Source organism: Haemaphysalis longicornis, unplaced genomic scaffold (assembly GCF_048455015.1).
Source record: "Haemaphysalis longicornis isolate Haplotype H1 unplaced genomic scaffold, Haemaphysalis longicornis Haplotype H1 scaffold_1, whole genome shotgun sequence".
Lineage (NCBI taxonomy): Eukaryota > Metazoa > Arthropoda > Arachnida > Ixodida > Ixodidae > Haemaphysalis > Haemaphysalis longicornis.
This window is the reverse complement of record NW_027526203.1, coordinates 106,985,019-107,010,184: the sequence shown is the minus strand read 5'-3', so window position 1 is coordinate 107,010,184 and position 25,166 is coordinate 106,985,019. Positions and strand designations below refer to the sequence as shown.

General features: G+C 48.0%; 1 protein-coding gene across 1 annotated transcript in view; it reads left to right on the top strand.

The window, feature by feature from the left end:
* Positions 1 to 25,166, top strand: part of LOC144165204 (uncharacterized) — a 44,140-nt gene that overhangs the window by 6,042 nt on the left and 12,932 nt on the right. The window contains exons 3-5 of the mRNA XM_077695326.1: positions 1,913 to 2,078; positions 15,234 to 15,532; positions 22,854 to 23,221. Coding sequence (XP_077551452.1) covers positions 1,932 to 2,078; positions 15,234 to 15,532; positions 22,854 to 23,221 — 814 coding nt within the window. The 5' untranslated portion in view covers positions 1,913 to 1,931. The remainder of the gene's footprint in view (positions 1 to 1,912; positions 2,079 to 15,233; positions 15,533 to 22,853; positions 23,222 to 25,166) is intronic.

The following is a 25,166-nucleotide window of genomic DNA, read 5'->3' as shown; positions in this document are numbered from 1 at the left end:
GGCACCTATACGCAATCGCGTCGCTGTTTCGCAAAAGCGCGCGGAGAAACCAGCCCCAGAATGCAGCAGCGTCCTGGTGCGGTAATTTATTCTTGTGGCAGCGGGCGCGCTTCCTTCGTTTACCTCTTGTAATCCCAGCCCACAATGCCTACCTATGCGAATCTGGGAAAACTGTAACAAGCCTTCGGCCCGCTTCCACACCGACACACTGCCGCGTGGAAACGCCGAAAGCGATATTCAGTTCCGAGACAAGTACACGCCTGGCACTTTTGGTGCGATGCGGAACGTTGAGTGAACGCGTTGACGTGCCGCGCCCCGCTTCTAAGCCGAGCTTAAAGGGGCCATGCAGACAAAACACAAGTTTGGTTCATTCGAAAGGTTACCTCGTTAGAATTATACTGACCCCACTTTTAACGTTCACTTTCCTCAAATAAGCTATATAGTTGCGGAAAAAGGGAATGGCCATGCTACCCGCAAGCTCATTTCGCGGAACAGAGCCTATGATGTCATACGAGCCCAGCTGTGCGATTGGCTGAAGCCGGCGCAACCAAAAGCAAATTAGGCAGCGCTTATAAGCTTGCGGAACGAGCTATTGGCGCTGAAATGTAATGATAATAATTTTAAAGCAGTAACAATGGTGGGGTAAACAATTAAAGTTACGAAAATATACGTGAACATATAAGTACCGATGCGCACTGCTATTGGTACGGGGCGCACTACGCTTGTTTTAGCTGCACAGCAGTCCGCCGCTGTGGAGTTGTCTTACACGACACTGGCCGATTGGAGTAAGCGACGTCGTCTTACGTGACCCTTGTTTGTCGAGCATACCCGATGTTTCACGAAGCGATTACTTTCTACCGTAACAAAAACAATTCAGGTGAAAATACCGTCAAAAACAAAATTGCGGACACCGTTCTGCGGCTCTAGAGTGCCAAAGCACCCTACGTGGCTCAGTATGGTAGCGCCAGCCTAATGACGCACTGGAAGTTTGTTTGAATACCCGCCCTTGTGTCTTCATGGCAGACGTCACGAAAACACACGATTTGGTGTGAGAATCCAACCTAAATTGATTAATTTCTCAGTGAATACGCTATGCTTTGCTGCCGGACAAGCGCTAGGGGCACTATAAAACACGAACTCTTTAAAATAAAACAAACTTGTATTTCTTTCGGCATGACCCCTTTAAAGATATGAAAAGGCCGTTCTTTACGAAAACAATGCGTAGAATAGAGCTACGAGAACATTTTTACTACAAAAATGTCTGCAGAGCATGCCGGCAATACCAAACTCAATGGCCCTAAGGGCGTTATCACTAAACGAACTGGCTCTAACCTCGCGTGGGTCCTAGGTTTACATGTGGGAAGAAGATATAAACCTCTCTCACTTTCTGAAACGACTGATAAGCTACGCTCCCGATATGATTATGTGGCGCGGCGTTTAAGAGTTACGTCTGGAACCTGCTGCTCAGATTGGGAATACTCTGGCAGAGGAGTAAAGATTAGCCTCGCTTTCAGCTTAGGCACAAAATAAAATGTGTAGGGAAACGTATATACGAGTGTTTAGATACCAGTGATCTTGCTGGAAGAGATACGCTTTGATAAAAGTAATAATCCAAAACAGCTCAAACGGGGCTGCTAAATTCCGAATAACCTTGAAACTTCACGCAGAAATCCTAAATTATCAGTAATATGAACGTAATATAATTCCATGGGGTGCCAGATGCCGGGTAAGCGGTGGAGACTGATCGCATGATTGTTATTAGCCTCGAATTTTTGGGGGAGTTTTTTCAGCGCTTTAATTGCGTTGAATTTCTAGGGGGTACGTTATGCGTCTTGAAATGCGCTGTTTCGGTAAAAAACACAAACATTCCTGGGTGCTCAAAATATGTGTTTTAAATTAAACGAAAGTGCAGGTGGACCAAGCGAACCAGCATGGACCCTGTAAGCGATTCTCCGGCGTCACCGGATCCCCACCAGGAAAGTCCCGGATCCCCTCTGTATTCTTACGCCGCTGAAATAGTCGTCTCCAGTGCAACTGAGAGTGGGAGCTCCTCGACTACAAGTCATCCGACCCCTCAGGCAAGTTCCAATTCCTCGAGTCTCTTCTCATGAAGCCCCACTGACAGTGCCACTTTCCGGACGAAATGTTTCTGGTGTTTAGGGGGTCTAAATATTGCCACACTGTCATCGTCGTCGTCGTCATCATCATCATCACCACCACCACCACCACCACCACCATCATCATCATCATCATCATCATCATCATCCTGTTTACGCCCACTGCAGGACAAAGGGCTCTCCCATAGATCTCCAATTATTCCGATCCTATGCTAACTGTGAGCAATTTATCCCAGCAAACTTCTTCATCTCATCTACCTACCTAACTTTCTGCCGCCCCCTGCCACGCTTGCTTTCTCTAGGGATCCACTCTGCTACCCTTACTGACTAACGCTTATCTTGCCTTCGCATTACATGGCCTGTCCACGCCCATGTGTTCTTCTTAAGTTGCGCTGCTGAGCACGAGGACACGGGTTTGATTCCCGGCCCTGGCAGCCGCTTTTCTGATGGAGGCGATAAGCAAAAACGCCCGTGTGTACGAGATTTCGGCGCACGTCCCTAGGCGGTGAAAATTATCCCGAGGTGGTCAAAATTAATCCGGAGCCCTGCACTACGGCTCGCCTCGTCGCCTGCGTTGCGTCGGCGCGTTAAGCGCGTCAATCAATCAATCAATCAATCAATCAATCAATCAATCAATCAATCAATCAGTCAATCAATCAATCAATCAATAAACCAATCAATCAATCAATTTCTACTAATGTGTCCTTAACACCCGTTTGTTCCCTGACCGACTCCGCTCTCGTTTTGTCCCTTAATGTTACACCTATCATCATCCGTTCCATTGCTCCCTGAGTCGTCCTCAATTTAAATTGAACCCTTTTAGTGAGCCTCCCAGTTTCTTCCCCGTAGGTGAGTACCGGTAAGATGCAGCTGTTATACACTTTTATGGCAGACTGTATTGCTTCCTTAATACACTGCAAAATGCAGGGGTGAGACAGCTGCGCATATTGCGCAGTTTTGATACAAATTTGGTTTCCTGCGCCAGGCTGCTCCAAAAGCTTGAAAATTGCAAAAATTGCGCCGAACTGCTCCAAAACAGTCTGAGAGCCAAGGATTTTTGGCTCCCGCGGCGGTTTTCAGGGGAGGGGGGGGGGAGGGGGGGAATGCGTACTAACGGCATAATTTTCTAGCACCCTCAAGGTGATGCTGTTTGTAAAGGTTTAACTGATTGATCATTCAATACAAAGCCCGCATAAAATTTTCCCGGAAATAGTTTTTCCCAAAGTCACAATGTCGGGTTGCACATGTTATAATCTGTGCGTTTTTTGAAGTTTTCCCATCGAAAACCAATGCGAAGTCCTGTAGAAAAATTACTAATGTTTACTGAGGCGACAAACTATTTGTTCAAGTTGATGAAAAAAACGGCAATTTCCGGAGCGCTGTATCTCCGGAACGAAATTACTGGCCGCCGCCATCTTGGTGTGGTGAAGATTGGAAAACATGGCCGTCGGGTGAAGCACTTGCTCGTGGTTCAGGCAGAGCGCTCTTCGCAGATTTTTAGCGTGCTTTTTTTGTTATGGTGGAGGCTAGGTTTCCATTTATTCGTTTGATTTGTTAGTGCAAGTTGCGCGACTCGAAAGACGGTGTTCGTCAAAAACAACGCGGTGCCCGCGAATTCGCCGTGTTACGGCATTGATTGTGAGGTGCGGTGCGTGCTTGAAGTGAAATTTCGGACTCATTGCGGTGTTATAAAGCCCTGAGTTATTGCTGCATTTGACAGCGACCTCGCGAGTGGCGAGAATGGGACATTCGACACTGCAGAAAGGGCGGCGCAGGCTACATCGACCGATTGTGGGACGGGCTATTATTGCACGCTAGTAATAATGGTTCATCTATCTGAAGTGAAATTAAATGCCAAAGCACAGGTGGCTAAACATACCAATAATACTCAAATTGCGATCGTGCACCTTGGGGATTGAAATGGGAAAGCTGGCGGGTTGCGGCTACTGTCACCTCGGTTTGCGCAACTTTTGCCGTGGCTCTACACTTGTGGATAATGCGGAGTCTTGGAATACAAAAATAATAATTTCGGCATCCGCATGAGAATAAAAATGCCTTACGATTGCTTAGTTTTTCAATTTGATATTTTAAACGGCGCTTCACACTATCTAAGCTTAAGAATTTAAACAGGGTTTGTAAAAAGGTAGTCCAGTTAGTACGTTGTGATACTCTAGTAGAAAAAAGAATACTTTTTTCAAAGGCTGTTTCAGTGTTATGAACGTTCAAAACCGACTAAAAAGTGCACTTTTCCTCTGTGAGTTGTCACAAATTTGATTTTTTAAGCTCTTATGGTGACATAATAAATGTTGTTCTTTTGCTCCAAATCAAGGTTCTTCTTTTCCAAAATCGAGATTTCGCTGCTCCAAAAACTGCTCCTAAATCTGAGTCAGCTGTCTCACCCCTGAAAATGCGAAGGTGCCAAGGGCCAGTGAGAGTGTTAGTAAATGCTGTTGTTGCACTAATGTGTTGTGTCTTTGGAAGCGTGTGTTTGAGACGTGTGAGCAATTTGACCATCGTCATTTCTGAAGAATTACGCGATATGAGCCCACTTTCGGAGCCAGTAACTGTTCGTATGAGACCTTCATGCTTCCTTAATTACAGTGCCATTGACGTGAGACGTCTCACTTTGAAGTCATCCCTAGCCCTTCCTTGAGTAAGGAGACACGCAGAGACGACGAGCTTCATGCATAGTGTCGAGTGTAATAATACAAACACATTAGCCCAAGAAAAACGGAAACTCATAGTTTAAGTGCGTGTGCCTGTGCACATTTTCTTTTTTGCGTTTTGCGCATATTCTTTCAACACCCAACTGGCTTGGCAAGAAAGCAAAGTTGGCCTGGCAACTTCCATCATTGACAGTGCAACCGAAGTGCAGCGGTAACGAATGCTCGCTCGGTTTTCGGGCCTTCCATCTACGCCAATCCCTGGTGTCAGCACTGCGCCCGTTCTGTAGAGCCGTAGCACAACGAGCAGCTTGAGCAACGGAGGGCCGCCTGCTGGCGGTTGTGGATGTTGCGATCGGAGTGCCTGTTTTTCAGTGTTTCCCCCACCGGCTCCTTCAAGATTCAAAATCGAAATAAGAACGCCCAGTCCCTCTTCTGTTCCATGGGGGTGCTCCTGTCCCGGAAACACATAGCTGCCGGAGATCAGTATTCGTGAACATCGCAAGGTGGGCACTCAGCCTCCAGGGCAGGAAAAATTGTTCCTGCCGCGGTGGGTGAGTGGCTAGGGCGGGCGCTCTGCTCCTGAACCCAAGAATGCGCGCTCGAACTTCGCCGCGTCGGTTGTTTCTCTAATGGAAGCGAAAAACGAAAACGGCAGCGTGCCGAGTAATTGGCGCTCGCAAAATGCCCTAAGCGGTATGAATTATTCCGCAACCCATCACTATACGGCGTGCATCAAATGCCAGCTGTACTTTCAGGTGCAACACACCACCTTACCACCCACCAAGACAAAAAGGAAGGAAATTCGCAAAGGCTGCGTCCGGACGCCGAATACTATGTCTAGCGTGAACCAAGCTGCATCTCGGCTTTGTCTGTTGCTGCCAGTCCCACGGTGACACCGACCATGTCGTTGGATCTCTATGCACGCCGCACACGGGCTACAGGCGCCCACGTAGCTCCTGTGGCGGCCCTACTGTGCGCGCTCGCAGTGAGAAGCAGTGCAGTGAAACAGATGCCTTCAGCTGAAGGAGCGAGGTAAGGTAGCGTCAAGGTAGCGTTGTGCCTACCTCAAGGCACAACGCTACCTTCACGCTACCCTACCTAAAGAGGAAGAAGACGAAGATCGGTTCGGCCGGCTAGTTGCCATATCCGTTCTGCAAATTCTTCGCATTTTTGTATTTGTTACGGTTTCTGTGCCGTCCTCCTTCGCGCTGTCTCCTCCTAACCTTGCGGCGATCACCAGGAGGCGGGCCCACCGCATCAAGCGGCTTACCTGGAGCAGTGCTCGGTCCCTGCGGTATAGCGGGATACTCCCATCGCCTCCGCTCCATGCCGCCATAATGGAAAACCTCGACAGAAGCGTGGCGCAGCAGCCTCCACGTGCTGTACCATGCGACCCCGCTGCGGACCTACAGTGCCCGCCAGCCCCGAAAAAGCTTGCCGTCGGCCAAGCTCCAGAGGACACTGCCAGTTCTCGTGAGGACGTGGTTGAAATGGACCAGGTGGCATTCACTCCTGTTACGTACAAGAAAAAGCGGACCGCCGGAATTCCGGTTGTGTTTCAACCGACAGCAGCAGGATGCTCATTCTAGAAAGTCAACCCCAACATCTTGGCCTCAGAGGGCGTGGCAACCGCACAGGAAAAAGTCCTAACGCATCGGTTGAACAAAGACGGCAGCCTTACGGTCATCGTATCGACTCTTGCTGCTGCGAACCGTCTTCTCCAGACCTCCAGCCTTGCCGGCATAACCACTGAAGCTCGTGTAGCTCACTCCTACGTGGCGACTTACGGGAGAATCCAATGCATGCCCCTCGAGTACACGGACGAAGACCTCGGACGCTACCTCAGCAGTCAAGGTGTGATATCTGCCCGCAGGCAAGTTTCCTATGCCCGTAATGACGACAGTGTTGTGACTTAATCGCGCCGGTGATCTGTGATTCTAGAGTTTAAATCTGTCACTGCCCGAACGAGTGTTTCTCGGCTTTTGCAGTTTCCCGGTGACGGAAAACATAGCATCAGCAACACAATGTTTTAAATGTCAGAGACATGGACATATCGCCAAGAATTGCCGAGGACCACTGCGTTGCAAAAGATGCGCTGGATCTTATTCGCACCCGGATTGAACCTCTAAGACCCAACCTCACTGCGCGAATTGCGGAGGCGCGCATCCCGCGTCGTATGGAGCTTGTCCCAAGAAAAAGGCTGCTACTCTTGCTCACAGCGTCGAGCAAATCCAGGGAAAAGCTCTCAGCCGACGTGAACCGCCGCAAAACCCTGATGTTGTGTTTACACCGGTGACGTCCTCATCAAATGACCCACCGCTTCACAGTTTGCTACCGGACAAGTCCTATGCAAGAGCCGTCCAAAAACGGACACCATCTGCAATTTCTCAAAACACGTCAGATGACCCTGACGGAGCACCCTCCAGCCGCAGCGACGTCCTCGTATTGAACATAAGACGGCACACCAGCCCACCCAACCAGATGTTGTGAGTTTTCTCATTCCTATGCTGTTTGCGGCTATCAAAGCCCTGCTGCGAGCCAACCCCTCCTTTAAAAGTTATCCTGAAGTCGAGGCCGTCTTGGTTTTGTAGCCCCTGGTTTCATCATCCTTGAAGGCATCGCTGCGTGGTTGTGAGGTTCAACAATTATGACTAAATTGGCGACCGCCCCTCCAACAGCGTCTTTAACTCCAATCTCAAGAACTGCACAATATGGAACGCCCGCGGCTTACGCTCAAAACTTGCTGATTTTCGCCAACTCGTACAGACATATAAATTCCCGTTCATCGTAATCTCCGAGTCCCGCGTTGGCGACCACTTCCGTCTCAAAAATTATTATTTCTTCATTCGGACCGGCTTACCGAAGTCCGTCGGCTATTGACTGCTTTTCGCAAAGACATACAGGCTGCAGCAGTTCCCGTTCCTCCTCATGACAATGAGGAATATGTGTGTGCCAACACTGTGATTGGGACTCAGCGGTTTACGTTTATTGGCGCTTACCTGGAACCAGGATCTACCTTCGATAATACCAGGCTTGAAAATGTCCTCGGTAGCACATCTCCACCTCACATAATTTGCGGAGACGACAACGCACGCAACGAAATTTGGGGAAGTGCACGCACCAATCATCGCGGAGCAAAGCTTGCCGAACTGCTCATAAAACGTGGTATTGAACCATTGAATGATGGCAGCATTACTTACCTAAAAAAATCCAACAGTCAGCAGCTGCATCGATCCTTCGTTTGTCTCAAACAGCTTGATCCAAAAGTTTACTTGGTGTACTGACCTTGAGACGAGAGGCACTGATCACTTCCCAATTTTAATATCATACCAAGATGTGTCTGCGTCACGGCGCGTAATCAAATTCAGGCGCACAGACTGTGAAGCTTTCAGAAATCGTGTCGACGTGGAGATAACCGCCGCCACTTCCAACGACGACCTAATACCAATCATGGCTCGTTGTATACAGGAGTCCTCGAGGGTCGTACGGGAGCGCCACGCTATGAAAACTGATGCAGATTACGAAAGGCTGCGCGCTGAGCGGAAGGCTCGCCGTACTAAAGATTTAGAGGATTTGAGGGAGGCCCCCAAACTCAAAGGCATGTGAGACGCTATTTGGAAAAGTTGGGTCGATAACGGTGGCGTGACTTCTGTACTAAATTGGATATCCGAAAGCCTCTATCGGGTATGGCGAGTCATAAAGGGCATGCGCAACAACTACCCGCAGCTCAATCCATTCGGGGCACTGTCATTCCACGAGGGAATTACCCAAAAAGAAGCGTCTGAAGAGTACTGTAGGCTCCTGTCTACGAGTTCTACGCCTCAAGTGGTCTCTCTACGTGTTTCTGACACAGTGCCACCAGCCTCCGTACCTGCCATGGACCTTCCGGTGGCCAGAGGCCAGGAGTTGTTGGCGACATATGGGTCCCGTGAATAGGGAACCACCCCCGTCTGGTGCCTGTGGGCACCACCAAATCTTTTGGGCTCAATAAATGTTGTTTCATCATCATTTTCGATAGGCGAGCTGAATGCGGCAATATCAAACGTCAAGAAACGCTCTTCTCCGGGTTGCGACGGCATAATATATCAGGCGATTTCCCACCTCGCTCATCACTCTCGCTTACGCCTTCTGGAGTATTATAACGACGTGGCTGCGGAGTACTGTGCCTGCAGAATGGAAAACAGCCAAAATTACAGCAATTCTAAAACCTGGAAAACAACCAACACGGTATGACTCTTTGTCCCATAGCTCTACTTACCTGTATTTTCAAAATCATGGAAAAAATGATCTTTAAAAGAATGACTTGGTACATGGAAAGCAGGAATCTTAATCCACCGGAAATGGAGGGGTTTCGAGAAAACCGGTGTGCCATCGTCAACATCCTTGCTCTCGTGGCGTCCCTAGAAGAGGGATTACACCACGGACACATACCAACAGTGGTTTATAAAGAGATATCGGCATTTGATTAAGTCTCTCAATCAGCCATTCTAGAGTCCCTTGCTGCTCTTGGACTTGGTGGGAGACTGTATGCATGGATTTCGAGCTACGTGGAACGACCAGAGCTTTTTATGAGCACACTGGGTGGTCCTACGTCATGTTACAGTATAAAGAAAGGGGTACCTCAAAGAGCGGTTTTGAGCCCTCTGTTATTCAACCTTACACTAGTCGACCTAACGCGTGTGCTCCCTCCTTGCGTAAAGTTCACCATTTACGCCGACGACATCTGCATTTGGAGTGCAGCAAGGTCACGTCTAACTTCACAGCAGAGGCTCCAGAAAGCTCTAAAATATCTCTGAATACCTTGCACCCAAGGGCCACCGCCTCTCACCTGAGAAGAGTGTTGTCATGGCATTCACCCGCAAGCGGATGACTCAGTACCCATTAATCTTTGGGGGTCGTTGCGTGCGTTATGTGCGCACTCAAAGATACCTCAGGATAACCATGGATCGAAACCTCTCCTGGGCCCCTGAGGTTCGGAGACTACGTACTCGCATTTCCGTGGCGGCGCAAGTCATTGGATACCTTGCTGGAAGTCAATGGGCCAGTGACTGTCGATCGATGGTGCTTCTCTCCAAGGCTTATGTTTATGGCTTGCTGCGTTACAGCCCGCCTGTTTTGCAGCGGCTGTCAGCCACAAGCAAAAAGCAGCTTGATGGGGCGAGAAATCATTGTCTGCGCACCTGCCTTGGCCTTCCTAGGGGCTCTTCCTGCGCAGGTACCGTTGCGGAGGCTGGCTGCTTGCCCTTAGATTTTCTTCGGCCGCAGGAGACATTCTGAATATATCTGCGGTATTGATCGTGCACAACTAATCTTTTGGCCCGTGTTGTACAGCGCAACGAAAGCTCCAGCTTCGCAGAGATGATAAACTCTATTAACATATCTGTACCGTCCCAAGCGCGACCAACCATGCCGTTGATCCCCCCCCCCCTTCTGGACTCTCTCACCCATGTGCATAAAACTAACCATACCTGGTGTCAACTCAAAGCAAACTATCCCAGAATTCTGCCTCCTTCAACTCGCGCTTGCCCACATCTGTAGCCGTTATTCACATATGGCCCACATTTTTACGGACGGTTCATCTACACCTCACAGTAGTGCATCAGGCGTCTACGTTTAGTCAACCGGCCAAGCGCTGTCCTACCGCCTTGAACGTGCAACGTCATCCACGTCAGCCGAGCTTCATGCAATTTAGCAAGCCCTCCGCTACATTCTTCGTCAGCCATAAGCAGAATGGGCTATATTCACGGATTCGAAGACAGCGCTGCAAACCCTACTGCACGCCAGTTGCTTCAGCCCTCACGACCATGCATCCCGCGACGTCACCTACCTGCACCATCTAGCCTACGTCGCTGCGCATCGTGTGACCTTGCAATGGATACCCGCACATTGTGGCATTCTCGGTAACGAGAAAGCAGATGAGGCGGCTCGCCGAGGGCTAGAACTGGGCAATGTGAGGAAAATTTTCTTTACAAAGCACGAGGCTGCAGCGCTAGCGAAGCAGCTTGCCTTAGAGGAACGAAACCGCGTCTGGTATTTCCCCGAAACTCATCACCCCTTTCTGTATCATATAGACTCTGACCTGAGAATGAGGATCCCAGAGCGAATCCCACGTCGACATGAGACGCTCTACTAACGGTTGCGCCTCAACGCAGCACTTACGAACTCCTACCGACATCGCCTCGGTCAAACCACAAACCCTTACTGTGATAACTGTGGTTTGCCAGAAACTGTTCAGCACACATACCGAGCTTTCTCGCTCAAAATTCCAACCTCTCAAGAACCTAGCAAAACCACTTTAGGAAAGTGATATTTGGCATAAAGCCAGAAGTCAACGTGAAGATGAAAACACTAAAAGTACTTTCAAAGTTTCTGAATATTTTTAGTGTAATTCGCTGTCAAATCTTACTCCCTGTGCATTTCTATGGGATAGTTTCCATGGCTCAGGAACCTAGTCGCGCAACGTGCGCGACTTGAAACTATGCACAAAGCAAGCATTCACCCCAAATATTAGCTGTGCAAAAGAACTTTTTATTTCGCTAGAAAACTGCAGAGTAATCACTGTTGAAAGGACTGCCATGAGCGGGAAAGCTGCATATGTTTTATTAGAGTGTCCGGCGTACAACCAGGAAAGAAACCACCTCGCCAAGAAGATCGAGTGCCTCAACAACGGACTTATGTCATTGAAAGCTCTTCTTGGACCATGGTCATCTCCATCATCCCAGCGAAAAGTGTGAGATGCACTGTTTGATTATTTACACGACATCGGCGCCGCAGAGACAATGTGCCGTCATCCTGTGAGACCACCTGGACTTTTACGTGACCCGTGGAACAGCCCATGTTACATCATTTTTTACCTCTTCCTTTTTTCCTCTCTCTTTTGCCCTGCTTCCTTTAGGGCCTTTATTCCCTTCACCCCGCAGAGTAGCATGTAGGCGAATACATGCCTGCAGACCTCTCTGCTTGCTTCTACTAAAAAGCTCTCTCTCTCTCTCTCTCTGTCTCTCTCTCTCTATCTACCTCAAGACGAGGGCGCTCCAAGGAAGGCTCCACCGAGCGTTTCATTGTAAGGCCCGTTTAAAATTTAGGAAAGGAAGCTAGCCGCTTTGCAGGGATCCTCACAGATGTAGAGCGTCCAGAAATTTGGCCTTTGTGGCACTAGGAGCACACTAAACTTTTTTGCACCCCTTTTGGCCAAAAAGGGTGTAAAAATCTTGTCCCATGGCTAACACACCTAAAAGGTGTTTTGGCAAAAAGAGGGTGTAGGGATGAAAAAGGGTGTTGAGCTCAACACCCTTAAAAAAGGGTGTTGAGGATACTCAACACCCTAAAAAAAAAGGTGTTGAGCCCTTTTTTTATGGCGATGGCTTGCGCAGTGAGCCCTTTTTTTTTAGGTGATGGCATGCGCAGTGGCAATGTGAATCGGCGGAGCGCGCAGCATTCAACCCAAGCACAAGTTACTGCTGGAACTCAAATAAATTGAGCAAGAAAACCAACGGGACGCAAGCGGTACAGGGGGTACAGGGAGTGCATACTTAGTAATACATGTGATGTTCTTCCTTTTATGTCCAGCAGAGGAAAGCCCCCCGATCGAGTCGGTGAGCTTGTCGCAGAAAACAGATATTTTAGCGCTAAGTTTTGAAGTATGGATTTTACTGTGAGAATATACAACACAAAACGCGGATTTGCAAAAGCTTTTTAATCACGAGGAAGTGTTTGTGTTCCATAACTAATAGAATGTTATTAAATACCAAACAAATCTTTCCCGCCACCTCAGCACCCTTCAAAAAAGGTGTTCATTATTTCAACACCCTTTTTCCCAGAAGGGCGTCAAGCTACAAATTAGGGTGTTCGAAACTAAGCAAAAGGGCGTAAAGAAAATGGGTGTAAGAAAAAGCGTGTAAGAAAAAACCGCCAACTAAGAAAAAAGGTGAAGAGACCTCCAACTTGGGAGGCATTTTGTATTTGTTTAAATTGGTGGACTGAACATTTTCTACCAGTAGGGGGTGTTTTGTACCTCACAATGTTTAAAGCAACATGAATTGGCATAATTTATTACCAGTGAAGCTCTTTAAGCTTGAACAAACTGGAACAGCCTCGTAAAATCCGGTTAAACTTGGCCTCACCCCTCAGCGGTCATCCTAGCTTAGCAAGAACATTGCAAAGCTTAGCAACAACACCGGAAGAAACTAGGTCGACCCCCAGTTCCGCTGTTCTTTTTTAAATGCAGAGCATTTCAGTAACTCACAATGTCACCCGCGTTGACGTCCGGAGTCCGCACCGCACCCCTCCCTACTATATAAAAAAAATACTATCCGGCGCCCGGTTTCGATCCCTCGACCCTGCGGGCGGAACGCAATGTACATGGTACTCTACCCACTGCGCCACAAAGCCGACACAGAATGGGACGCTCCGAACGCGCCTTATATCGTTGACTCATTCAAATTACTGCTGACGAGCGCTCTCTCGTCAGCAGCTGCCACAAGTGCAACAACATTAACGTAACGCAAACTACTTAACGTCGTGCGCCCCCGGAAATGCTCTGCATTTGATCGTGCCCCTCGCGAGGGAGATGTTTCACTGCGTCTTTCTCGGTCGCGGGACCCGTGGCGCCATCTGGCGGAGGCGCGGCACAACTCGTAGCACTTTTGTGCAACTGAACACCTATTTCACACCGTTTCAACAACATACAAAAAGCCAAGCGTGTTGCAGTCGGCAAACACCCTTTTCGCCACACGACTATAGTCTTTTTTAATTTTGAAGGTTCAAATTGGTGTTTCACGTGCCAAAGCTAAACTTAGGGCATTAGGTGCGCCGCATATAGAAACGAGCGATCATTGCATACGAGCAATTTTTTTTTGTGTTTGAAAATTTCTTGCGAGTAGAGGAGTATATGAGGCGATGTCTTCTTCTTTACAGTGCTATTACGCATCCAAGCATGGCCTTATTCAAAGAACAGCTGAACACCTTTTCCACACCCTTTCAACGCCCTAAGAAAAACCAAGGGTGTTGATCAACACCCTTTTTTACCCACAAAAAGGGTGTAGAGCTAGGAAAAGGGGGTTCAGATTCAAGAAAAAGGGTGTAAAGGCCTCACAACACCCTTTTTCACTTAAAAAGTTTAGTGTGAGGGGCTATTCTACGTACTTACCCTTTCGTACTAGGTATTCATTCGCATCTTCAAGGAAAGACATGCAGCAAAGTGCGTTCGAACATACCAGCAGCCCTTTGCACTGTATCCGGCTGCTCAACCAGAAAGTGCTAAGTCAAACACAGTGCTGTCTGAGGAAAACGCCCGCGTACAGTGGGGCTCTTCGATTTACAGTCTCGGACTCACCGCGGACTCCCCGAGAAGCAGTCCGGCATTCGATTTTCCCATGTATCCCTATGGCCCAGGGGAATCTTCGGACTACCCGCGGACTATCCGCGGTGAGTCCGAGACTGTAAATCGAAGAGCCCCAGCACCTCTATGGTGACCTTCGGGGAGCCCACCAAAGGCTGGGCTGGTTTCAGGAAGAGTGTTCAGTCTAGAAGGTGCACTGCGCAGCGGAAAGAGGGGTGGATCGTCGGCTATGTGTTCTTCTGTGTGTTATCTCCTCGACAAAGGCAGGCGGCTGCGTCAGCGGGGGCGGCGTCACAGAACTCAAAAGTGACTTGCATTCCGTTAACATCAACGCAGTGCTTTGCGCAAGCTTTTTGACCGCCAAAAACCTTTTCGATTGGTGACAGCGGAGATCTCCACGTCGTTGTCGTATTAAGTCACGCCGCCGGGGTTTTCCAGTGCTGCGGCTACTTGGCCACCACCTTTAGCGAGACGGCTTTCGCTGCTTCAGCGCCACTTCCCGACACCATGTCATAACCAACATATCTCTGCATCATCATCCACGGCGTGTTACGATAAGAAATGCATCCCGCTCGAACGACAACTTTGCAGGCATATCTGTACCAAAGCCAAGAGATGGATTAAGAAGATTACATGTTATAAATAACAACCGTGGCTTGCAGTGGTGCCCGGTGTTGAATCAGCGCTGCTTTATCAATCCTTTCCTCTGTTTAGACACATTTGGAAATTCGATGGCTTTATTCCTCGCCTGCCTTCAATGTGACAATCTATTCGTGTGCCTTCGGTGAGGTCAAATAAACCACAATATCCGCTTTAATTTGTTATGTTGCTTGCAGCATATAATGGCTTGCATATAATGTCCACCTGGCACTAGAGACTACTGGCAAATCGTAATTTGGGTTATTTGCGCAGCGGTTTGAAAACGCTGTGCGTAGAATAATTTGAAAGGTATGTCCATGTATAAGCACCGTATGCACCATACAATTGGAAACAGAGGGGTCTGTAACCGTAAACGAGACACATAAGATGTTGTATTGTTAGCTGTTCTGTAGCCATTTGTGACAACTGATGACGCCGAATCTCATCCCTGCCGTGCATTTCTGCTTCCAGGAGGCTCCCCCGGAGGTCCTCCCGGTCCGACCGCTCACGTGCGCTCACTGCAAGCGTACTTTCTCTTCGAGGTTTGCGCTGGGGCAACACGTGATCGAAGAAGTTGATCCGTTGGAAATGCTGCCCAAACGGAAACCACCAGAGCAGGCTTTGTACGAACGTGACGAAAAGCCCCATCCCTGGTTTTACGGCTTAGCGGATTTAGACTCCCCCAACTGGTGGCGAAGACCGATTACCCGACGCGGACGTTCGCTGGAACAGCGCGGTGCAAGCTCTACGTCGGTGTCTCCAACGTCAACGTAAGCGTTTTCGACGCTTCAAGTAGGAGTTCACTTAAGAATGCTTGTGTGCGGTGTGTGTGTGTGTGTGCGTGCGTGCGTGCGTGCGTGCGTGTGCGTGCGCGTGCGTGTGCGTGCGTGCGTGCGCGTGCGTGCGTGTGTGTGTGTGTGTGTGTGTGTGTGTGTGTGTGTGTGTGTGTGTGTGTGTGTGTGTGTGTGTGTGTGTGTGTGTGTGTGTGTGTGTGTGTGTGTGTGTGTGTGTGTGTGTAAATTTTAAGCCGATCAAAGTTAAGCCGACAGGTTTTTTTTTAAATAGGCGCTTACAATTACGCGAAGACCACCTCTTCAGTGAGGTTATGCGCCCAGGGAGACACATAATTAGGAGGTAAATATTGATGTAGGTAGCTTAATTAACTAAAATTGATTACTTAACTTTGTAGCAGCTGCAGTAACCAGGCATGTTTGTATGGGAAAGCTAGACGCAATCGTGTTTCTACGCAGTTTCAATTGGCAGAATACTTCTAGCGCATCCTTAGTCCGAGATATCAAACGGCGAAGTTTAATTGCTGCTCGCATGATTACGCATGCTAGAACTAAGACCGGCGCATAGCTCCTCCCTTTTGTTCTGTGTTTTGATAGCGGTTCCGAGTACTGCAGATTGCGACAACGCCAGCCAAGAATGAATGGGTGCCAGTTATCACCTTTTCTTGTTCCTCTACCCCTTCGTCGAACTAAACACCGTACACAGCAGGCAAGTCACAGAAGGGAGGAGCTTTGCGCCGGTGCAGACTGTCTAGCATGCGTAATCATGCGAACGGCTATTAAACTTCGCCTCTTGATATCTGAGACTACGGATGCGCTAGAATAATTCTGCCAATTGAAACTGCGTAGAAACATGATTGCGTCTAACTTTCCAATACAAACATGCCTGGTTACTGTAGCCACTAAAAAGTTAATTAACGATCTTTAGTTAATTAAGCCTCCGAAATCAATAATTACCTCCTATTTATGTGTCCCCCTGGGCGCATAACCTCACGATAGAGGTCGTCATCGCGTAAATCTAAGCGCCTATTTTTAAAAAAAACCTGTCGACTTAACTTTGATCACCCTGTATATATATCTATATAGATATATAGTCGTGAAGTAGAGTCCTTATATATATATATATAGATAGATAGATAGATATAGCGAATCAGAAAATGGGAAATGAGGGGCTCCGTGAAATAAGACAGAAAATAAGGGTTGGCAGTCAAGAAAACTTCGGAAAGCAAAGGGGAGGTTGTGGTGGGTCATAGAAAGAGATGAAGAATTTTTTGAGTCGAAAAGAAAGTGGTGAAAAAATGCCCGCCGGGTGGGATCCGAACCCACGACCTCCAGAATACCGGTCTGGTGCGATAACCACTACGCTACCGGCGGGGCTGTTTCCCCAGCACTTTCTCGGGTATTTATGTTAAGTTATTTTTGTTTCCTGCACTTGGGGGTGTTAGCCAGCGCCACTAGGACTACTCGGGGTGAAGGTGACCTTCTTTTTAACCCCCGGGCCGTGACTCGAGTGTCTACGACATGTCGAGAGTGGTCGACTTAAGCTCCCTTTGGCACCAAGACTGCCAGAACAGAGGCCCTCGCTAAGCATGTAGCGAATCAGAAAATGGGAAATGAGGGGCTCCGTGAAATAAGACAGAAAATAAGGGTTGGCAGTCAAGAAAACCTCGGAAAGCAAATGGGAGGTTGTGGTGGGTCATAGATGAATTTTTTGAGTCGAAAAGAAAGTGGTGAAAAAATGCCCGCCGGGTGGGATCCGAACCCACGACCTATATATATATATGTATAAATAAATATATATATATATATATATATATATATATATATATATATATATATATATATATATATATATATATATATATATATATATATACTTTGATTGCAAAAAGGGCTGTCTTAGGTTGCCGCAAAAAGGAGTAAAAAATTGGTATAGCTTCTAACAAAACTGTTTATTCGTCGACGTTTCGGTCGGATGCCGACCTTTATCAAGACAACATGTCGTATTTCTCTACACTTATTTATACGCTCGTCTTTCAACGACCCCTAAAAAAGAGAGAGGAGGGATTTGTGGAGCCGAAACCGAAACTTGTTTGAATGCTAACCTTGGACATCGTCCAATCACGGTGCCACCTCCTCCCGACGTCACAGCATTTACTTGGTGCGGCCGCCACAGACCGCGCATGGTATTTTTTCTTCTTTCCCGCTTTATAAAATAATTACCGACTTATCAACCGTATAAACGATGAAAAGTGTGGTAATTTGAGCCAGTCTACGCAGTGCAAGCAAAACCGGGAGCTTGACAAATTCACTTCAGTGTCCCTTTAAAGACTACCTTGTACACGCCAAAACTGAGAGGGCACCCAAAGGTGGGTGTCAACCATGCGGAAAGGCATGGTGCCGCGTATGTAATACCATGCAGACAACCACGGTGGCAGAAAGACCAACTCCCATTTCAAACCTCTAATTAACGCGACACTCGACTGCGACTCTTCCAATGTGATGTACAGTGCTCACGGATTGAAACGCGACACTGCGAGCGCGTGGCCTGCGGTACATCCAGCGACGCCCGTGGACGCCCGCGGAAGCTAGGTGTTGCATTGTGGTATACCGCGAGGATGAGAGCGTGTTGACCGTAGGCTTACTGCTTCCGGTTGCCAATGAGCAGGACTGTGGTTTCCCGCAGCGACAGCGGGGTGCTGCGAGCCTGGAGCGCTGGAACGCGTTTGTGCGCCGACGGTAGCCGCCCGGCTGTGCGCGCAGCCGATTTCGCGACATCCTGTGCGCGCTCTTGTTACGCGTGCCCTTCCGATGCGGCTCATATAATGTGCATGTAATGCTCAGTCACCCTCATGTGAATAAAAGAAACTTCTGCACGAAGGAACAGCAAACTTTATTCCAGGATGTAAACTAAAAAAAAAAGGAAGGACGTCTTTGCAGGCACGTTCGGGTGTGGTGCGGTGCCTTAGTACTTCGTCGGCTGTCCTCTTTTTTTAGTTTATATCATGGAATAAAGTTGGCTGTTCCTTCGTACAGACGCTCGTTTTATTAAGATAAGCGTGACCGTGCCTTCCATGCACATTATCTGTGTCGCATCGGAAGGGCACGCGTAACAAGAACGCGCGAGCCGACAATGCCGCGAAATTGCACACCGCCGGGCGGCTACCACCGGCGCACAAACGCGCTGCTGCGCTCCAGACTCGCAGCGCACTGCCAAGGTAAATATAACTGGTAGCGAAGCTTCCATAGAAGCCCATACGTTCAGAAAATGGCGGCTCTTGAGCTGCTTATGGGGCTTAGCGCCATCTCTGTGAGTAGGGAACACTTCCGGCGGAACAAAAAATAAACAGGATGTGACGCAAGAGCCGGTCAGAAGGTGACGTCATTCTGGTGGCATTAGCGGGAAAATTTGACTTCAAAATAGCCTTAGCAGGCTTCTGATCGCTGAGGGCTCATGTCATTGCCATCTGACGCAAGTTGGCGAGCCCTTGGCGTGTGCGCTTCAAGTCAAAGCCAGCTTATACTCGTGACTAGAGAAACGTACTTTAGTATACTGTCGTAGGATTCGCCTCGGTGTTTATAAAAAAATCGTGCATCTTCTCTGAACCTTTATTCTGTATTCATGCTTCCACTGCTGTATAAAAGCAATCAGTTGTTTATTTTGATTGCAGTGGGTGGCGAACGTACCCCCCCCCCCCCCCCCCCCCTGGCCGGAATTTTTTTCTGCCTTGGGATACAGAGCACAAAATGACACTTGACCACTCTCCCCGGCCCCCCTTTCATATAAAAAACGTGCCCACTCCTAACCCCGATACCAATTTCTACCAACGCCACTGCTGGGCTTAATTGCGTCGCACATACGCAGGTTGCGTGGGTGCCTTAAGTATAGATCAAGGTTATATAATGCTTGCTCAGTTTGTGTACTTCTGTTCTAAGAGTAGAAATAACGCATAGTCATGCTATAATCAAGACATTTGAATTTTATTCCAGGATAAACATAAAACAAATTTATCACAGTGCACAAAATCATCACGTATACAATAAGTACAAAATGTTCGTGGGCACTACATGCATTATGATTTTCCTTAAGCGCCGAAAAATTGACTTTACCCTAATTTGAAACAAGAGAAAAGAGCACTGCATCTTGACGCAGAAAACCGGGCCGCAGGGATTCCGATTCACGAAAGTGAATCGGAATCGGAATCGGAATCGCAAAAAATCCGCCGTTTTTCCGGGAGCGGGACATCGCTCCCGGAAAAACGGCGGATTGTTTGTCGACTTATATTTTCGCTTATTTATGAATGTATCAAAGAAACGTGACAAGCACACGTCATTCGGCCCTATTAAATATTTCGAAAAAAGCCGAATAGCACTGGCAATGACGACTGCAACCTTGATATATATATATATATATATATATATATATATATATATATATATATATATATATATATATATATATATATATATATATATATATATATATATGTAATGAGGACGAACGGGGTACAGTGTAGTCACAGCCGAACGGCTGTGCGCCATAAGCTGTGGCTGCGTAAGTGGCATCGCGAGTGCCAGTTGAACTACCAGCGTTGAAGACGACGATGGGCGTCAGTCTGCAGCATCGCTAGCGACGAGTGCACTAGATTAAACCGGCTCCGTATTGAATCGCGATTCCTGCATCTCCTCTGATACTTCAGCTTTGAGCAAAACACCTCATTTTAATATATATAAATATATATAGTGAGTCATAATCGGAAATGAAGGGCTAGTTGAATTAGGACAGAAGTAAGGGTAGGCAGTCGAAAAAGCCATGGAAAGCGAGGAGGAAAATGTTGTAGGTCATTTTATGATCATTGGAGCACAGACAGTTTTTTGAAAGAAAGAAAGAAGGAAAGAAAGAAAGAAAGAAAGAAAGAAAGAAAGAAAGAAAGAAAGAAAGTGGAGAAGTATGCCCGCCGGATGGGATCCGAACCCACGACATCCAGAATAGGCGTCTGGTGTGATGCGTCAGTTCATCGCTCCAGCTGAACGCAGGAGAGTTTTTTTTTTTGGCCAGTCTTGGGCCTTGTCCAGTCTCTCGAAGTGGACATGCTTGGCCTGAGAAACGTGCACCGGGGCGCTGGGCAGTCGCCGCGAGGCTGGCACACGCGAGCGCTCGGCATTTTCTTGGTTTTTACTGCCGGGCGGTCGTCGCAATCTTTGCCAAGCTCCCTAAGTGGGTTTTCTTGGCTTGACAAACGTGCGAAGGGGACACTGGGCGGTCGCGGCGAGGCTCGCGCTCACATGCGCGCGCTCGGCAATTCCTTGGTATTGTTAAATGCGGGCATGGAAAATTACGATTTGCTAAACAGCTTCGCTTTTAAAAGTAGAAGAGCCATCTCGGGGCTTCAAATTATTTCGCCCAAAGCCCAAAGTTCACACGCGAACAATTTGCGCTCATTTTTGCATCGAATAAGCCCAAAACCAGCAGGTACATTTCACACTAAACCTCCCTTCCATTGTTTCACCGCTTAGAACCGAACGTGTCATCATTGTGAAGTTAGCGAGCGCCGTGGTGCCGGGCATAATCGTCAGTCTTTCAAGACCGCAGAGCTTACAAGCGGGCGTTTTTAATGGATCCAAATAGTTATTATAGACAAACCCAGAAATAAGATAGGGTATGCTACTCATTTTATCATTCTGCAAGAAGCTGTATCCCCTGACCTTGCATCAGGGAAATAGATGACTCACGCGGAAAGGCAGTCCGGTCCCACATTGTCTTATTTGCGCTCATACTTTCGGTTTGTTCTGCTCTTTTGTGTATTTTATCGCTGCTTTTCTGGAGATGCGCTTTTATTGACTATTCCAAGTCGCCGTTTTGCTGCTACTGCTGGTCTTTCCGGAGGGGGATTTCTGCTGTCTACAAATTAAAGAGAGTCTCACCGAAAGAGTTACATCTTTTGCTTTACATGTGAAATTATACTTTAAGTTTGTAATCGCGTAATCTGCAATGAGACTCCACAACATAGCAGAAGGAAGAATGGCTGGTGTCAGGCATCAAGGAGGTGTGCTCATAGCGACGCACCCATTCGGGATGGCTATATCAAAGAGCATTCCAATGATTAAAGTAAGGCATTGACTAAGCGTTAACTAAAGCTTACTTTTAACAAAATATTGGCTTACACCCTCCAGCAAGTGACTGCTACGAAGTTATCCGAGGTGAACAAACAATGGAATTGATAGGTAGCATTTACGAGGCTGTTGTAAGGTGTTTTTCTTATTCTACAACTGATAAAAAATATGCTGATGTTTTGAAATGTCCCCTGATAATGTACGGGGATGACGCGCCGGTACGCAGACTTAACTCTAGCGGTTTAACGGTCAGCGTGATGGGCGATTCCATATAGAAGACTGCGACTTCAAAACGAAAAGGAAACTATATATAAAACGTATCACGGCATCTCAGGTTCCCAAAGGCCTACGCCTGTGTCCGAATTTTGTATCATGGCGAGGCTCCGTGCCAGGCATATGTACGAGCGTCGCAAAAACGTTGCCTTCTACGCCGCGTGTTTCCACCGTAAGCGATCTACGTCAACCGGTTGACGGTGACCTGTTCCTAACCCCGTGTTTTGTTTGAAGCAGTACGCATGTACTTGTATAGCCTACCCTTCGCTCGTCCACACGGCCACACAGGTGCATATGTAAAGAGGGCACGCGCTTATATATAGCCCTTGTCCTTGCCCTTTGCGGTATCCGTTTGTAAATTTTCACGGGTAAACCCGCTCTTCACGGAGTACAAACTAACGCGAACCCATAGTTGAGTTCACTCGTACGACTACCATTCACGGAATTGTATTGAAGTGCTAGAGGGTGCTAAGCTCCGCATTAAGACCATTTTCCGCACGATGATTGGAGCGAGTACTTTAAACTCAACCGCCTCGCTACTGGTCGTTTTTTTCCCTCTTGTGTGCAGTGGTATAGTGGTTGGATCAAACTGCCATGCGCATTGGCGAATACTGCTGTTACGCCTGTTCGTGCACTGCAGTCAAACTTCCTTGGTTGCTCTTCGTTGCTCGTGCCCATTCACTTATGGGAACAATTTTGCTACGTGGCCTGGCTTCCGCTCATGGAGTTTGTGTACCGTTTCTGTGGTGAAGGGGTCTTGCTGCACGTGAGAGCGGGCGTGTCAATTGTAAAAGGACAGTTCCCGCGAGTATCGCTGTTAAAGTTACCCGAACTAAGTGGGCCTTTCATGAACAGCCACAACTGCACCAATGTGATTCCAATAATTGCCCCGTTTTCTGGTCTCTTGTTTCAGGAGCTCCCTGCGTAGGGGAGAGCTGGCCACGCAGACGAAGTCGCCATGGCTGGTGGCGAAGGAGCCGCCATCAGCAGCGGCCGGTAGCCCCGCCGATTTGAAGCCTCCACCCCACAGCGGAGCAGCCAGTGGCGGCAGTGGCCCACAGCGTCACAGTTTGGTCTCGGCTGTGCGAGTGAGACCGTACATTGCCCCAGCCGGTGGACTGGCCACTGGCGGCAGTGGCCCACAGCGTCACAGTTTGGTCTCGCCTGTGCGAGTGAGACCGTACATTGCCCCAGCCGGTGGAATGGCCACTGGAGGCAGTGGCCCACATCGGCACAAGTTGGTCCCGACTGTGCGAGTGAGACCGTACTGTGCACCAGCCGGTGAGAGTTTCGAAATCTCGTTTCACAGTGCTACGCCTAGGACTCTATGCAACGAGGTTAGATTATCTCGTTTCTAATAGATTGACGACACGTCAATTGCTTTATTTTAGAAAAGGGGGAGGGGTACGGGAACCACAAAATCTACCGTAAATATGTTAGCTCGGAGCTTAACGTCCCGAAGCAAAACCTACGCTGGCAGGGGGAAGGTAGGCATACCTTAAGCGCCAAAAAGACGACACGTAGACAAAAACACACAGGACGGCGCGCCGTCCTGTGTGTTCTTTTCTACGTGTCGTCATTTTCGCGCTCATTATCATAATGCATCACCAACTCGCCCAACTTTCTATTGTAATACCTTATTTTTCTTGAACATGCACAGCACAATGGCATGCCTGTTCTTACATCCAGTTGTAGCATCGAGGCTCAAAAACCCAGTTTTAAGTGCAGAGCACATTAGGCGCTCGCCTTGTCGTCCTAGCTCGCTCGCTCGACCAAGTATATAGAGCACCAAGGCAGCGTCCGGGGGTAACTGTGTTGTTCGCGGCGTACCCCAGAGGTTTCGAACATAGGTCGGCGTACTCACTCGTGAGTAGACTCATTTGTACTCAAACTCACGAGTATGATTATGAGTGAGTACACACCCAGATTAAAAAAGTGAGTGCGATGACGAGTGAGTACAGGGGTAAGTCCACTGCTCGTGAGTACACTACTCATGAGTATGAGTATTCATGAGTAGAGGCAGAGTCCTTCAATGCTTTACTGGTCACGAAACTTCGGCGCTCGCTTCATATAGGGACCGCGCGCGCCACTACAGGCGCCACCGCCGCACGAAGGTCATCCAGCCGCCGCGCGTGCGGCGTATTGGCCAGCTCTTGGCGTGAAAACGCTCGCTGCTTGTGGTGTGGTGCGCGCTGATTAAGTTTTTTTTTTTTTCGTAGTAGTTAGCGATGAATAGTCCAGTTATTGTGGTATCACCTGCCTTCAATGGGGTTTTATTTTTCAAAGAAAGTTACCGTAGACTTCGGCCGCGAACGGCAACGGCTTCTGTGTGCTATGGCACAAGCGCTGTGCCGTCGTGTTTACGGATTTTTAAATCTATATTGCTTCTTTTCTTAAAGCAAAGTTGTAAATACCACACATACGGTAGCTGTGTAGTCAAGGGCTGCTGCGGGCCTGTCGATAATACAATATAAAAACTGAAAGAAACCAACTACGCGTCGTTCATACTACGCTTAATGAATCCGTTGATTGCTCTGGAATGCACAGAACGCTAAAAGAGATAGCCCAATAGTGCTGTCGTTTCAATGAGTGGGTACATACTTGAGAATATCTAAAAACGCTGCAGAAACGCGAAGGGTCAAAACACGAAGAGATATATGTTGCACCATGTGTCTTTCTGCTTCCACGATTTGCAATCCTTGCAAAAACAGGAAGCGAAAAAAGAACAATGAAACTGATTTTATCACACGCAACAAAAAATTTCAATATTACGAAGGGAGACAAAAGAGCGTGGTCCAGCGGACAAAAATTTATTTTTTCGCGCTGCGATGTGCAGCACATGGAGGAAACAGAATATTGCCACGTAGCCAAGAACGACGCAAAGCTTTTCTGAACGCAGTGACCTAGGGATCTCCTGCACTACAAAAGACTAGAATGAAACACAAACGGCGAAGAAGAAGTCCGCAGTGTGACTTGAACAGATGAACGTCGATAAAGTGAGTTGCGCGGCGTTTGCTATGCATGCATTACTCTTGGAACGTTATTAATTTCAGATCCATGGAAAAAGGATCGAGAACAGTGTCGAAGAAACAAAATATCAAGTTAGCAACAAGGTGGCACCCTTTCCATATCAAACAATATCGCCCGACGGGACGTACGACAAAAAGAGCAAACGGGCGCCCCGGTTGAAACGCCAGATAAGAAACCGGAATCGGCCACGCGCGGT